This window comes from Antennarius striatus, chromosome 15, assembly GCF_040054535.1.
Source record: "Antennarius striatus isolate MH-2024 chromosome 15, ASM4005453v1, whole genome shotgun sequence".
Lineage (NCBI taxonomy): Eukaryota > Metazoa > Chordata > Actinopteri > Lophiiformes > Antennariidae > Antennarius > Antennarius striatus.
The window spans coordinates 1,330,999-1,347,505 of record NC_090790.1 but is presented as its reverse complement, the minus strand read 5'-3'; the positions used below and the strand labels follow the sequence as shown (position 1 = coordinate 1,347,505).

General features: G+C 46.3%; 1 protein-coding gene across 2 annotated transcripts in view; it reads left to right on the top strand.

Annotated features, from left to right (window-relative positions):
* scai (suppressor of cancer cell invasion) overlaps window positions 1–16,507 on the top strand; it is a 29,714-nt gene that overhangs the window by 4,740 nt on the left and 8,467 nt on the right. For both annotated transcript variants that reach the window (XM_068334678.1, XM_068334679.1), the window contains exons 3-13: window positions 3,555–3,650; window positions 4,055–4,141; window positions 5,969–6,067; window positions 8,066–8,162; window positions 8,973–9,071; window positions 9,232–9,384; window positions 9,951–10,052; window positions 10,282–10,383; window positions 11,680–11,758; window positions 15,439–15,538; window positions 16,108–16,189. In XM_068334678.1, coding sequence (XP_068190779.1) covers window positions 3,555–3,650; window positions 4,055–4,141; window positions 5,969–6,067; window positions 8,066–8,162; window positions 8,973–9,071; window positions 9,232–9,384; window positions 9,951–10,052; window positions 10,282–10,383; window positions 11,680–11,758; window positions 15,439–15,538; window positions 16,108–16,189 — 1,096 coding nt within the window. The remainder of the gene's footprint in view (window positions 1–3,554; window positions 3,651–4,054; window positions 4,142–5,968; window positions 6,068–8,065; window positions 8,163–8,972; window positions 9,072–9,231; window positions 9,385–9,950; window positions 10,053–10,281; window positions 10,384–11,679; window positions 11,759–15,438; window positions 15,539–16,107; window positions 16,190–16,507) is intronic.

The window sequence follows — 16,507 nt, the reverse complement described above, 5'->3', positions numbered from 1 at the left end:
GTATTACTCAATGTTTACTTGTAAGTTTTACTTGCTATTATATCAAGCAAGGTGAAAACACATTTACATCATCGCTGGTTATTCCTGCTGGTCAGAGGGAACAAAAGTCTAAGACTACAAACAAGTATTGATAATATCTTTCATTGACCTTCTGATCAGTCTGTCTCCACTCCCCCCCCCCTCAGCATTCACCATTTGCTGATTAGTATTTTTACACAAACTCTACTGTATGACACTGGATTCTTAATTTATTTTGATCGATGGTCCTCACCTTGTCGTCACCAATTCACGGGTTCAGCTTGTAAAAAAAGAATCTTTGTTTTTGATTGGACGAGAGGAGGTCATGACCCCAGTGCATATTTAATGATCGGGAGCGTTCGGGTCACTTCGGCTATTTCCGTCGGCATGCGGAAATAGCGGCGCAGGCAGAAAGAGCAGCGAGCGGCGCTAGCGAGCGGCGCTAGCGAGCGGCGCTAGCGAGCGGCGCTAGCGAGCGAAAAAGTTGTAACTTTTAGCTTTTTTTCTGTGTGAGAATGAGAAAAATGAGAACGCCACTGTGGCTACACAGTCTAAAAACTTTGTAGCCAATCTGGAATTTACTTCGCCTATGGCGCAGTGGCGAATGGCTAGCGCAAGCCCAGCCTCTTTTTTCTGAGGATATTGAGGTGTTTTAACGTTTAACACCTTGATGAGGATTTTCTATCAGTCTGTGGTGGCCAGTGCTTTAGTCTATGCTGTGGTGTGTTGGGGCAGTGGTCTGTGGGTGGCAGACGCCAAAAGGCTGGACAAACTGACCTAAAGGGATGGAGACATTGTTGGAGTAAAGTGAGACTCTCTTACACCTCCCTCTGTCAGCTCACACTCTGGGGTAGCTGGGCAGGAGAGGGAATCGAACCGCCGATCCTGTGATCATTGGACGACTGGCTCTACTAAGTGAGCTACTGCCGCTCTGAAAGAATTGATAGAAGTCTTGATTTTCCTATAGGAATTTGTAGCATGTCAAAGCTAAACCGTGTGAATAAGGCACTTATGCTGTTAGCTGCCTGGCCTTCAAATCTATTATCTGAAAAATATTAAGGACAAAACTTGTGTAATGTGCACATTATTTAAGAGTTGGTGTATGTTCCCCTAATTTATATTATGTTAGAATTTTTCTGTTTTGATGATATGTTTCACTCATGGATTTTCAGTAATAATATCAGCTGTGATTGCTTGTATAGGGGCAGAAGGTGCCCTCTCTGCAATGTTTTTTCGTTGGGTCTCATAAAGGATTGCAGTAGCATGTCATTGGTCTCAACTGTGCAGCCCAACAATGATACACGTGAGAGCTCTAATTATCTTTTGCTAACTCTAATAATAATAATAATAATAATAATAATAATAATAATAATAATAATATAATGAGGTCTTTACATGGAAGATTCTAGGTTTTTTACCTTCCATATACAGTAAAATATAAGTCTTATGGATTGAACTGTGTGTGACCATTATCTAATGGCGGGGTTTGAAAAAGATGTACAATATGTTAATTTGAGCCTCAAATTAACATATTGATTAAATCTTTGAGCCAAAACTGATAAAAGTAGTCAAGTTCCATCTAGATGTTTTTTTTACTATTTCAAGGAGAATTGCTTTAGTCTGATAATCACGATGGTACAGTATCTTTCAGCTGTTTGGCATGTCAAAGAAAAGTCATGGGGCTTGCGCTAGCCATTCGCCACTTCGCCATTAGTGAAGTAAATTCCAGATTGGCAACAAAGTTTTTAGACTGTGTAGCCACAGTGGCGTTCTTATTTTTACGGAAAAAAGGCTAAAACTTACAACTTTTTCCTCGCTAGCGCCGCTATTTCCACTAGCGCCGCTATTTCCGCATGCCGACGGAAATAGCCGAAGTGACCCGAACGCTCCCGATCATTAAATATGCACTCGGGTCATGACCTCCTCTCGTCCAATGAAAAACAAAAAGAGTCTTTTTTTACACGCTTACAATTGGTGTAAGACAAGGCGAGGACGATTGATCTAAAGAAATTAAGAATCCAGTGTTATATTGTAGAGTTTGTGTTAAAACTCTAATTGAACAACAAATGGTGAATGCTGAGAGGGGGGAGGAGTGGAGACAGACCGATCAGAAGATCAATGAAAGATATTATCAATACTTGTTTGTAGTCTTAGACTTTTAATCCCTATGACCGGCAGGAATAACCAGCGATGATGTAAATGTACGGCAGCGTAGAGCTGCCAGACCAAGAAAATAAAAACCGGGAGGCTCAGTATCACGTAATTACATGAAAGGTTTACTGTTATATCAATATCTTTTCACGTTATAACGTGAAATTATAACGTTATTTCATGATATGATTTTTTTTCACGTTATAATGTGAAAGTATCACGTTATTTCGTGATACGACTTTTTCTCGTATGTGAGGTGTATTCACCTCATTTGCTATTTTTATGCCTTTTTAAATTGAAATGAAAAATCATATATGTAGGACTTGATAAAGAAAATCACAATTTACCAAATTTCCAATTTGGAAAGTTATCAAGATTATCATGATTTTTTTTTTTTGGGAGTCTAATGCCAATACATGTTTCAGAAGTTCTGCCCCAGCACCTTCAGTGTTAACCATAGAAATCAAGTCTGAGTCTTTCAGCAAGAGCTGAAACTTTGCACGTGCACATGTTTGGTTATTTATTTTGATGTAAAAATCAAGGAGAGGACGACTCAAAGCGTTTTTATTCCGCACTACCACACTTTACTGAAGAAGTCACAGCAAACAGAAGAAACTTATGATTACCTGGACTCAAAAAATAAGTGGTTCAAAACATTGTTAAAACAGAATTAAATTAATTCCACATATTACATAATATTATAAAAACACAGTATACAAAATGTACATTATGAACAGAGTGCATGATTTAGGGTTGTACTTGTCCTTAGACACTCTGGGTCCAGGTCATTTGGTTTTTAACTCGAGTGACCGGTTCAACTTCACAGGGCTTGAGCTTGTGGTCTTGTCCTTCAACTTCTGTCCTTCTCATCTCTCTCTCCACTTCTCTTCTCACCTCCTCCTTCCTTATACTTTAGTTTGCCTGCCGAGTTTTTGGAGAAACTTTTTCCAAATATTCTGTTGTCCTTCCCCTGCGTTTAGCTTTTCAAACAGCACTGTGGTCACAAGACCGTTCCTCTGCTTCTGCTTGGAATCATTGGCATAAACTGTTCAAGTACAAAATTGATTGACGACTTAATATAGTATATAATATAGTCAGATATAATATAGTCAGATTCACAGTTGAACCATTAAGACCTACAGTACTTCTTGAATACAAACCATGAATCTACTTTATCTACTCAGGCTTTACCCTGCAGCCTTTGCTCAGAAGTGTTGCTGGGTTAGCTGACTAGTTGATGGTGGAGGTAGCCAGGGAGCTTTGAGCGGTGGTGGTCCCGGTGATGGAGGCTGACACTTATCAGAAAACCACAGATATAGATAATGACATTCAATAGCTTGTCTTTTTGTCTTCTTTTCTGACCTTTATTGTTGTCTTTGCTGCAGAGACCTCCCTCAGTATGGACATAAGCAGTGGCAGTCTTACTTTGGACGGACGTTTGACGTCTACACAAAACTCTGGAAGTTTCAGCAGCAGCACAGGTTATTTTCATCTCTGAATAATTACATGTGTTTTCAAGTTACAGTAAAATCAATGTTTTTAACAGAATTTTATTTTCCACAGAAAAGTGGTCATAGTCTCTTCCCCATCTTAACATTAAACATTTATTATCAAGACAAAAGTCAGACAGCAGCGGTCCTGGGGGGTTGTGGTCAACTTTGGTCAAATAGATAGTGAGTACTAAATTGAATTAGAATACAAACGTGTCTAATTTGAATTAATCTTACTTGTGGATCACTTAATGGTGATAAAAGGTTCCCTTTATGATATTCACACAGAAACCCCAGAACACAATGGGAGGGGTAGGATGTGTCAGGTAGCAGAGGCTCTGTCACATTGAATTATTCCATTTTCTTGCTCTTATAAAATATGTATTTGTTGACAGGCAGGTTCTGGACACCCGTTATGGTCTGAAGAGATGGCAGATTGGGGAGGTTGCATCCAAGATTGGACAGCTTTACTACCACTACTAGTAAGTCAGGTTATGCTACACCAGGTACAACTACTGTTCTCCATGTTTCATTCGTGAACAATTTGGTCTGATTAAATATTTAAAATTACAAAACTCCTGAAGGCCCAGACAGTCACAGAGAGGTAACAGGAATGAATATCCCTCATGGAAATCCATCCAGTGGTTTTGAAATGGTCCTACTTTTGGAAGCAGTCGGCCAGTCAAGCCCAGTAGCATCATGGTCACCAAACCAGTTCCCAGGGGGTCTGACACTGGGTAGGTACCAAGTTCTGCTGGAAAACCAGTCAGCATCTCAGCAGACAGAAGCAGGAAGTGCTCTGTGTTGAGTATGGACCTGATCAAGCCAGTGGACCAGCACCAGTATGGACCACAAACCATCACTGATGGACACTTCACACTGGACTCCAAGCAGCTTGGATTCTGGGTCTCCTCACTCTTCCTCCAGATTCTGGGACCTGGAATTCTAAATGAAATGTAAAGTTTTCTTTCATGTGAACAGCATTGGACCACAGAGCAATGGTCCAGTTCTTCTCCTCAGCTCAGGTAAGAAACTTAGTCCAGTTCCTGGACTGGTCTGTGTGAGGAGACTCTGATGTGTAACTCCAGCCTCACTTCGCTCCTGCTGAAGCTCCCTCAACTTATGGAATCTGTTTGCTTCAAAATCTTCTCAAGGGTTGTTTGTGCATCTTTTCTGACCACACTTTGTCTTTCCTGTCACTTCGATACAGCTCTCTGTTGGCAGCCAGGCCTTCCATTAGTGACCTGTCACTTCCTCTCCTTGTGTCTTCTGGGCAATTATTCATTATATTTATACTGCATTAATATTAATTAACTCAAACATGACATTGAGTAATATTTTAAGTTGTTTTTTCCAGCCCAAGGCCATCATTATTAAAATAATTTTTAAAATGCTAGAAACATTTTATCTTGCATGTAGTGAGTCCAGCATACCCATAGTTTTCACCTTCTCACATCTCTGACAAAAACATTAGCTTTTCCATGATATTCTAGTTGTTGTAATGAACAATCTGCCTTTATATTTTCTTTTATGTGAAACGAGATGGAAGTAAGGATGTTTGTATGGAATAAAGTCCACTGGCCTTGTAGGAAATGCTTGAAGACATGTTGCCGGTCGTCTATGAGGCTTCTTCAGGTCTGGTAGGGGGTTCCCTACTGGTACCTCCTGTGCTTCTTCTTTCTGGATTCTGATGTGGACCCAGGTGTCATCCAGACCTGAACCCCGTGCAGGAGATGTGGCCTTCTTGTAGTTTACGTCATCATGTAGAGCTTGGCCACCATTGTTGACACTGGAGATCCCATGACGGCCACGTTTTTTCCTGTAGAAATTCCCATCGTACTGGAAACGGGCAGAGGTCCAGTTTAGGGCAAGATTTGCTGGGAGGGACAGGGCAGGTCTTCCCTGAGCTTTCTTACTGCTTCCATAGTGGGGACGCGATGTAATGGGAGACCATGGCCTCACTTAATGTGTTGGGCATTACCAACCAGGGGCATTCTGTTTTTATGCATTAATGTTTCAAAAAACTAGCTAATAAAATTACAATTCAGTATATAACTCTGACTTTCTGTTTGCCACTTCATACCTTTACAAATACGAAACAATATGAAGGGAAAAGACGTAGCTAATGTATTAAAATATTTTCCACAAATGTGCTCGGAGATGGACGAGGTGTTTCCTGAAGGTGTACATACTGTACGTGCTGGTATTTTACTATTTAACAATGTGAAATCTAAATCAGTCTTCTTTGTGTTCGTATTGAGCTCCACAGTAAAGAGACACTAATACCAGTCTATGATCTTGATTGACAGCCTTCGTACCTCAGAAACAAGTTACCTGAATGAGGCCTTTTCGTTCTACTCAGCCATTCGTCAGCGCTCCTACTACTTTCAGGTCAACAAAGAGGACAGGTGAGTTCCACCCTATTTTTTCTTTAAATACTGTTAAGTTTAATTTTCAAGAAGAACGATTGAACACGTAGTCCGATGCCACCTAAACTCCTTCTCATCTATCCACTAATGGATTTGAAGAAGAAGAAGATACACTTTATTGATCCCCTCGGGGAAATTACATTTGTCACTCAGGTGTACATTTGTTACATTTTTTTTTGGTGTTAGTTTTTCCACACACACTATGTGTGTACAGGCCCCTGAAACAACCACAGCACACAAAGGGGCCTGTAATCATGCAGTTAGTATACAAACACAACATCAAGCTGTACATCGGGAGGCAGAGTGACGGGCAGCAGCTTCCTGGAGTGCGCCCCAATAGAGCAGCTTGTAAGGGGCCTTGCTCAAGGGCACCTCGGCAGTGGCTGGGAGGTGAGCTGATGCCTCCCACCGTCAGCTCACACTCCGGAGATGTTCTGGCGAGAGCCGGAATCGATCCACCGATGGCTGGGCGATCTGTCTTCAAGACCTCTGCTCTACCGCTGAGCCACTGCCGCCCCAGTAGGATTTGGTTGAAGAATAATGCTGGCAGAGTTTTCGATTGTAGTTGGATGAATAAAACCTGCCACTGGGTGTTGACCAGCATGTTTGTGACTGAAGCTCCACCACGAGTCCCCTGGACAGACGTTCATCTAGGTGTTGGCCCTAGATGAGTGTGAATGACTTGGTTCTGGGCTGACAGGATTGTGTGCTTGGAGAGAACACATCATGAACACACTCGTGTTTCTGGCAGATGGTCAGAGTTCATGTTACCTCCAGAGAGTAGTGCATCCTGGGATGCGCTTCAACAAAAATTTGTGCATCCCAACATGACATATATCCCAAAAGTAATAACAGAATATATGGTAGTAGAGTACGCAAGGATTGAGTTTGACCAATAGTACAATATAAAAACTAAACAAAGTGTTAATTTTAATGATTTTATTAATAACATCGTAACTGCTTAAGTAAAAAGAAAAACAGTTTACTTACGTATTATTTTTATCAAAATGTTAAAGCCTGGTAGTCATCCTTAAACAGTTTTTGAAATAAAGATGTAATACAGTTTTTTTTCACTTTTGCTTTTCACTCAGTAGTTTTCTTTTCCTTTAATTCATGTATTCTCCTGTGGACACTGAACCAAGCTGACAGAACCTTCTCACACATTTTTGTAAGCTGCACCCTCATTATTACATCTCGCTTCAGAGCAGTGATATTTGGTGGACGTCAATTAATCCACCAAATATCTTCACAACCGTTGCAGATTGAAAGATGAAACAAAAGCGCATGACTCAGGCAGCAAAGGGGATGAAGATGAGATGATGACCTTGACCTGGAGAAAACTAGGTCAAGGTCAAATTTCAACTTTTGTACACTCAGGAACCGGATAAGATAGAAAGACGAGGGAGAAGGCCAGTGTGAGTAAGACCATAGATCAAAACCAGTGTATCAAAGCTGGATACAGATGAAGCAAAATTTAACACCTGAAACAAAAGTCACTGAAGTTTGAAGCATGAAGGTCGTCTGTCTCCACTGAAGCAGCCATGAACAGATTTTTTTTTTTTTTACATTTAATTTTATATACTGGTTTGATCCCCGGAGGGAAATTAAGAACGCACACTCTAGCTACTGATTCAAACGTATGCATACATATATATTAGTGAGTACAGGCCCCTGTATCACACACACACACAAAGGGGCCTGTAGGCATGCAGGGGGGGTAGAGTGGCAGGCAGCTCCTTCTTGGTGCGCCTCAAATGAGCAATTTGTAAAGGGAACGGCACCTTGCTCAAGGGCGCCTCGGCAGTGCTCCGGAGGTGAGCTGACACCTCCCACTGTCACTGTCACTGTTTTTTGGGGGCGGGAGCGGGAATCGAACCGCCGATCTTAAATCATAGGACGACCCGCTCTACCGCCCGCTTTACCACTGAGCCACTGCCGCCCCTTCAATGGAAAAAACTCTGTCTCTCTTCTTTTCAGGCCAGAGTTAGTTGTGAAGAAGCTTCGATATTACGCCCGATACATAGTCGTCTGCTTACTGCTGAACAAGATGGACCTCGTCAAAGTTCTGGTCAAGGTATGGAAGCTGTTTTTTCATTAGAGCTTTTCATGTTGAAAATCTGACAGTGTATTGTGACTAACGACACACACCTCTGACCTGACGTAATCCTGAAGTTACCGACTCTTGAAGGCCAGAAATGTTCACTTTTTATCTCCTTAAACTTTCTTCAGTGACTCTGGTGGTTCCTGCACTCACAGGTTGGGTCCAGTGAGGAGGTTTAAGTGTGAGGAGAGTAGATCTGTGTTGAGGTCACAACCCGCCTCTAAGGAGCTGTTTGACTTTATTACTGGTGAAGACAAAGTACAGTTAGGCTCCATTGATCATCCCTAACTCTACTGGACTACAGTAGTGTAATACACCGTTAGTTATCTGTGTCAGTTTTTGTCTCTCTACTCAGGTGTAATGAAATAAACAAAAGAAAAGCAGAAAGGAAAGCAATGAAATGAGAGAACGGGAAGTGTCTGCACCTCCTCATGAAAATAAAGACAGACGAAGACACTAACATCCCTTCAGACTTAGGCCACACATTTCACGTTGATCTGTTAACGTTCGGTCCAGACTTTTGGACCTTTCAGTTTGATCCAGGTGTCAGATGTGTCCTGGGTCATTCAGACAGTTTTTGGTCTTTAGTCTGACAAACAAATGAACTTCTTTACCAGCTCTTTACCCTCACCTTCGTGTCCCTCCTCCAAAGGCCAGCAGCACCACATGACAAACATGTTTTGTGTGACAGAATTTCTTTGAAGCGTGTCAGTAGACGTCTGTAGTCCTGTTGTAATGTAGGCTGACCCCGTCTGGAACTGAACACCCTTCTGCTCCCTGCAGGAGTTATCTGAGGAAATTGAAGATTACACACAGCGATTCAACACAGAGGACCAGCTGGAGTGGAATCTGGTTCTGCAGGAGGTGGCAGCGTTCATAGAGGTAACCCCCCCCCCTACAACGGGACTTTAACCAGTAGTTTGTCTGTTTGGCTTTTCGTTAGAGACGCTGTAAGTTAGTTGGACTGAATTGTACAATAGATCAAATAAAACCCTCATGTGTGACACAGTGGGCTGAAACAAGCTGTTCTCCACTCCAACAGGCAGATCCAGTGGTGGTTCTGAACGACAACAACTCAGTGGTGGTCACCAGCAACCGGCTGCAGGAAGGCAGCGTTCCTCCTCTGGAACAAGGCATGGTGGTTGGGCAGCTCGTCCTAGCAGATTCACTAATCATCGGCAACTGTAACAACCAGGTTCTAACTCACTAAAGTGTTTCACACTCGTAACGCTTCACGTGTCACCGCCGTTACTCACCAGTCTGATGACCTGCAGCTCTGTCCTGTCAGTCGCCCCTCAATAACATCTTCATCCAACAAATGTGGAACAATGTGTCTGTGTCCATTATTAGTTGTTATCAGGTGTTTTTGTCCTCAGACTCATCCTAACCAGATTCAGCTCACTAATATTACTGTATGCTATCTGAAGTTGTTTGAGACCTATTCCAGATCACTCTTCATTTTATTGAAAGGTTTTTTGTGATTTTCTGCTTACAATCAAGATGATAACAGAATTAGATTAAATTCTAATCTCTGAGCAGGAGATGAATCAGATAAGTCTTTTACCTCAGGAGTCACTGCAGCGCCCTCTGCTGGTGATCAGCAAAACATATTCATCCATTAATTTCATTATTGAATATTTTTTCTTGGTTCTTAGTATTTAGGTGTTTGTGATTTGTCTCCCAAAGCTGATGAGTCACTAACAAACACTTTTCACGCCTGCAGGTGTGTCCGTACTGACTTCGGTGTTCTCTCCCCTCCAGGTGAAGTTCAGTGAGTTAACTATCGACATGTTCCGCATGCTTCAAGCTCTGGAGAGGGAACCAGTCAACTTGGCCACACAGACCTCCAAACAGGGGGCGCTGGTGAGTGACGTGTTCACACGGCTGTGGTGCTTCTGTAGGGGATTGATTGGAGGAACTTAGTTTTGTCTGGAAGAGTGTTATCACCATGGCGACCGTAAACAAACCTCAAATGATGGGGGCTCTCCCAGGGACCACGAGTGATGAATTCAGTCACGTTTTAGATGATTGATTACTCAGATAAAAGAAAGCCGAAGTGAAATATGAACAGTAATGAAGGGTTTCTCTGCAGGAGTCCAACGAGAAGCCGGCTAAAAGGGAGAATCCCCACAAGTACCTGCTGTACAAGCCCACCTTCAGCCAGCTCTTCTCTTTCCTGTCGGCTTCTTTTAAGGTCAGTGTTGACTTGAATCAACTCGTGTGCTACCGATGGACCGTTCAGTGTAAGCCTGTGTCATTTCAGTCACATGGCCCCCCAGAAGGAAGGTCTTTGGTTCTAATCCGCCCTTCCATGTGGAGTTTGTGTGTTCTCCCATCGTGTGTGTGGGTTCTCTGGGTTCCTCGACTTCCTCCCACCTCCAAAAGCACTCCAGATAGTCTGTAGGTGTGGCGGCTGTCTGTCTTTCTGTATGGCCCAGCAATGAGCTGGCGACTTACTGAGGGTGTACCCTACCTCTTGCTGGTAGGGTACACTACCAGCAAGAGGTAGTAAAGCAGTAAACAGTAAAGACTGTTTGTCTTTTTCCTGAGAAAAATGTATGAGTTTGGTTCCAGAACTACTTTAGTCTGAAGGACAGGAGGTGTTTTACATCCATTTTTATGCAATCAACTTCTTGAACCCCCGTAGGGGTGGTATTAGACTCTAACATTCAGGTTTCAGAGGACAGAAACTCTTCGAAGCTGGACTCTGAAGCAAATGGTCTGAAATGGGGGGGCAGTGTCTCAGTGGTAGAGCGGGTCGTCCAATGATCATAAGATCGTCGGTTCGATTCCTGCTCCCGCCCAGGAAATGAAGAAAATGAATTGTGAGGAATCATGGGAAACTGGCCCCAGATGTCTCCAGATAACAAGTGGGATGGGCTTCGCTGCAGGACAGTAAGAAATGTCATGTTGTGGTTTCTATGGAGACGGGCTGGACTCTGTCACTGTTCCAAGGGGACCAGCATTGACCGTCAGGACAGAAGCGTACCTTCAGGGTAGGTGGCAGGAGTGTCTATCAGGTGAACAACCTGCCCAGGTGGAGATTATTTCTGCAGGGGTTCTCCAGACCTGGAGCATCTCAGGATTGGGTTTCTTGGAGGGGCTCACATTGGCGGGGTATGTTCCACCAACATGCCAATTTTAGCTGTGCCCCCCCTTGGAAGCTCAGCTAAAGGCCTGGGAAAGCTGCTGCCCACCTCTGGTACCCCGGGCAGAGGTGTGTGGGGCATTTAAAAGGATCAGCGTGCGTAGGGTACCTGGACCTGATGGGCCGAGCCCCCAGGTGTCGTTTGGGACAAGAACCGAGTCAGATGTTACCTCGTGTCTGGATGAACATTAGAGGACCAGAGCTTCACATGCTAACTGACGTCTCCTCCAGAAGCTAAGCTGGATGACTCTCTTTATCTTCTGCTCTGTTTCACACAGTTTGTTTTGTTTATCGTAACAAAGTTTTCATCTTATTTTCTTCTCCGTTTCTGTGAATCTCCAGGAATTACCTGCAAACAGTGTTCTGCTGGTCTACCTGTCGGCGACGGGAGTCTTTCCTACTGGACATTCAGATTATGGAGGTAAAAATTAACGTGGGGGCCGAGGACTGAAGCAGCTGTGGTGGATGTAGGGGTGGGGGGTTGTCCTGAGGGCTGGGCATGCCCTACAGCTAACGCCCTACAGCTAACGCCCTACAGCTAACGCCCTACAGCTAACGCCCTACAGCTAACGCCCTACAGCTGACGCCCTACAGCTAACGCCCTACAGCTAACGCCCTACAGCTAACGCCCTACAGCTAACGCCCTACAGCTAACGCCCTACAGCTAACGCCCTACTGCTAACGCCCTACAGCTAACACCCTACAGCTAACACCCTACAGCTAACGCCCTACTGGTAACTCCCTACAGCTAACACCCTACAGCTAAAGCCATACAGCTAAAGCCCTACAGCTAACACCCTACAGCTAACGCCCTACAGCTGACGCCTACAGCTAACACCCTACAGCCAAAGCCCTACTGCTAACGCCCTACAGCTGACGCCTACAGCTAACACCCTACAGCTAAAGCCCTACTGCTAACACCCTACAGCTAACGCCCTACAGCTAACGCCCTACAGCTAACACCCTACAGCTGATGCCCTACAGCTAACGCCCTACAGCTGACGCCCTACAGCTGACGACCTACAGTTAGCGCCCAACAGTTAGCGCCCTACAGCTAGCGCCCTACAGCTAACGCCCTACAGTTAACGCCCTACAGTTAACGCCCTACAGTTAGCGCCCTACAGCTAACGCCCTACAGCTAGTGCCCTACAGTTAGCGCCCTACAGCTGACGCCCTACAGCTAACGCCCTACAGCTAGTGCCCTACAGCTAACGCCCTACAGCTAACGCCCTACAGCTAACGCCCTACAGCTAACGCCCTACAGCTAACGCCCTACAGCTAACGCCCTACAGCTAGTGCCCTACAGTTAGCGCCCTACAGCTGACGCCCTACAGCTGACGCCCTACAGCTAACGCCCTACAGCTAACGCCCTACAGCTAACGCCCTACAGCTAACGCCCTACAGCTAACGCCCTACAGCTAACGCCCTACAGCTAACGCCCTACAGCTAACGCCCTACTGCTAACGCCCTACAGCTAACACCCTACAGCTAACACCCTACAGCTAACGCCCTACTGGTAACTCCCTACAGCTAACACCCTACAGCTAAAGCCATACAGCTAAAGCCCTACAGCTAACACCCTACAGCTAACGCCCTACAGCTGACGCCTACAGCTAACACCCTACAGCCAAAGCCCTACTGCTAACGCCCTACAGCTGACGCCTACAGCTAACACCCTACAGCTAAAGCCCTACTGCTAACACCCTACAGCTAACGCCCTACAGCTAACGCCCTACAGCTAACACCCTACAGCTGACGCCCTACAGCTAACGCCCTACAGCTGACGCCCTACAGCTGACGACCTACAGTTAGCGCCCAACAGTTAGCGCCCTACAGCTAGCGCCCTACAGCTAACGCCCTACAGTTAACGCCCTACAGTTAACGCCCTACAGTTAGCGCCCTACAGCTAACGCCCTACAGCTAGTGCCCTACAGTTAGCGCCCTACAGCTGACGCCCTACAGCTAACGCCCTACAGCTAGTGCCCTACAGTTAGCGCCCTACAGCTGACGCCCTACAGTTAGCGGCCTACAGCTGACGCCCTACAGTCAGCGCCCTACAGCTGATGCCCTACAGTTAGCGCCCTACAGCTGATGCCCTACAGTTAGCGCCCTACAGCTGACGCCCTACAGTTAGCGCCCTACAGCTGACGCCCTACAGTTAGCGCCCTACAGCTGACGCCCTACAATTAGCGGCCTACAGCTGACGCCCTACAGTTAACGCCCTACAGTTAGCGCCCTACAGCTAACGCCCTACAGCTAGTGCCCTACAGTTAGCGCCCTACAGCTGACGCCCTACAGCTAACGCCCTACAGCTAGTGCCCTACAGTTAGCGCCCTACAGCTGACGCCCTACAGTTAGCGCCCTACAGCTGATGCCCTACAGTTAGCGCCCTACAGCTGACGCCCTACAGTTAGCGCCCTACAGCTGACGCCCTACAGTTAGCGCCCTACAGCTGACGCCCTACAGTTAGCGGCCTACAGCTGATGCCCTACAGTTAGCGCCCTACAGCTGACGCCCTACAGTTAGCGCCCTACAGCTGGCGCCCTACAGTTAGCGCCCTACAGCTGACGCCCTACAGTTAGCGCCCTACAGCTGACGCCCTACAGTTAGCGCCCTACAGCTGACGCCCTACAGTTAGCGCCCTACAGCTGACGCCCTACAGTTAGCGCCCTACAGCTGATGCCCTACAGTTAGCGCCCTACAGCTGACGCCCTACAGTAAGCGCCCTACAGCTGACGCCCTACAGTTAGCGCCCTACAGCTGACGCCCTACAGTTAGCGCCCTACAGCTGACGCCCTACAGTTAGCGGCCTACAGCTGACGCCCTACAGTTAACGCCCTACAGTTAGCGCCCTACAGCTAACGCCCTACAGCTAGTGCCCTACAGTTAGCGCCCTACAGCTGACGCCCTACAGCTAACGCCCTACAGCTAGTGCCCTACAGTTAGCACCCTACAGCTGACGCCCTACAGTTAGCGGCCTACAGCTGACGCCCTACAGTTAGCGCCCTACAGCTGATGCCCTACAGTTAGCGCCCTACAGCTGATGCCCTACAGTTAGCGCCCTACAGCTGACGCCCTACAGTTAGCGCCCTACAGCTGATGCCCTACAGTTAGCGCCCTACAGCTGACGCCCTACAGTAAGCGGCCTACAGCTGACGCCCTACAGTTAGCGCCCTACAGCTGATGCCCTACAGTTAGCGCCCTACAGCTGACGCCCTACAGTTAGCGCCCTACAGCTGACGCCCTACAGTTAGCGGCCTACAGCTGACGCCCTACAGTTAGCGCCCTACAGCTGACGCCCTACAGTTAGCGCCCTACAGCTGACGCCCTACAGTAAGCGCCCTACTGACGCCCTACAGTAAGCGCCCTACAGCTGACGCCCTACAGTTAGCGCCCTACAGCAGACGCCCTACAGTTAGCGCCCTACAGCTGATGCCCTACAGTTAGCGCCCTACAGCTGACGCCCTACAGTTAGCGCCCTACAGCTGACGCCCTACAGTTAGCGCCCTACAGCGGACGCCCTACAGTTAGCGGCCTACAGCTGACGCCCTACAGTTAGCGCCCTACAGCGGACGCCCTACAGTTAGCGGCCTACAGCTGACGCCCTACAGTTAGCGCCCTACAGCTGACGCCCTACAGTTAGCGCCCTACAGCTGACGCCCTACAGTAAGCGCCCTACAGCTGACGCCCTACAGTTAGCGGCCTACAGCTGACGCCCTACAGTTAGCGCCCTACAGCTGACGCCCTACAGTTAGCGGCCTACAGCTGACGCCCTACAGTTAGCGCCCTACAGCTGACGCCCTACAGTTAGCGGCCTACAGCTGACGCCCTACAGTTAGCGCCCTACAGCTGACGCCCTACAGTTAGCGCCCTACAGCTGACGCCCTACAGTTAGCGCCCTACAGCTGACGCCCTACAGTTAGCGCCCTACAGCTGACGCCCTACAGTTAGCGGCCTACAGCTGACGCCCTACAGTTAGCGCCCTACAGCTGACGCCCTACAGTAAGCGCCCTACTGACGCCCTACAGTAAGCGCCCTACAGCTGACGCCCTACAGTTAGCGGCCTACAGCTGACGCCCTACATGTCCACGTGTCCTGCAGGGCCGTACGACTTTGGAGGAGTTCTCACAAACACCAATCGAGACGTGGTGAACGGGGAGACGGTCCAGAAGAGGAGTCAAGCCCAGAAAGAGATGCACTGGTGACGGAGTATTCATCTGATTGTGTTGAAAATGTTTTAGACGTTTAGAAACAACTGAAGAGCAGGAATGTTTAAATGTGTAACTGAAGGTTGCTGTTTAGTGGTAGTTAGTTTCATACTCATGAACACACATCAGCATTTAGGTAGTTTCTCTAATTCACAAAACATGTTTTTTTCCACCCATTTCTTTTGACAACAGCAGGTGAGCCACGTATAGAATGTTCTTTAGGATGTCATGTAAAAACAACCGTTATAGCGGATAGCATCTAGCACTGAGAAGCTACTGTTGAACTGAGAATCACCACGGAAACAAGAGGAAGTAAACATTGTATGTGAGGAAAACATGACTATTCCTGCTGCAAGTTAGACTTTAAAGATATCTGGTAGTCTAACGATAGTGGGGCTAGATATTCAGACAGGAGATGACTTTACAATATGCAGTATATAACTGTATATATAACTGTATATATAACTGTATATATAACTGTATATATAACTGTATATATAACTGTATATATAACTGTATATATAACTGTATATATAACTGTATATATAACTGTATATTGCAGCCTTCATCCAGGGGACTTATTTCCTTTCACCCGGAAGCCACTGTTTGTCATTGTGGATTCTTCAAACAGCACAGCCTATAAGGTATGTGAACACAGGCGTGTGAGGGTTCTGCTGTATGTAACGTGATGAGGTGCTGTAGAACAGACACCTGGAACTACATACGTTCAGCCTCACATCCAGAAGAGACAGACCTTAGACAGACTGAAAGCGGCCCACAGACTCCATTACGTTAGTCACCCACGCCTCCTGCCTGTGTCTCTGGTACATTGTAAACTGCTCTCAGCTGGAACACAACACTTTAAAGTTTGTCAAAATGTAAATGAACATCATCAACATTCAACAGGCCTGACGCTGCAGCCCCCAGCTAACAGGTGCCATCCTCATCCAGAGCCTACAGTG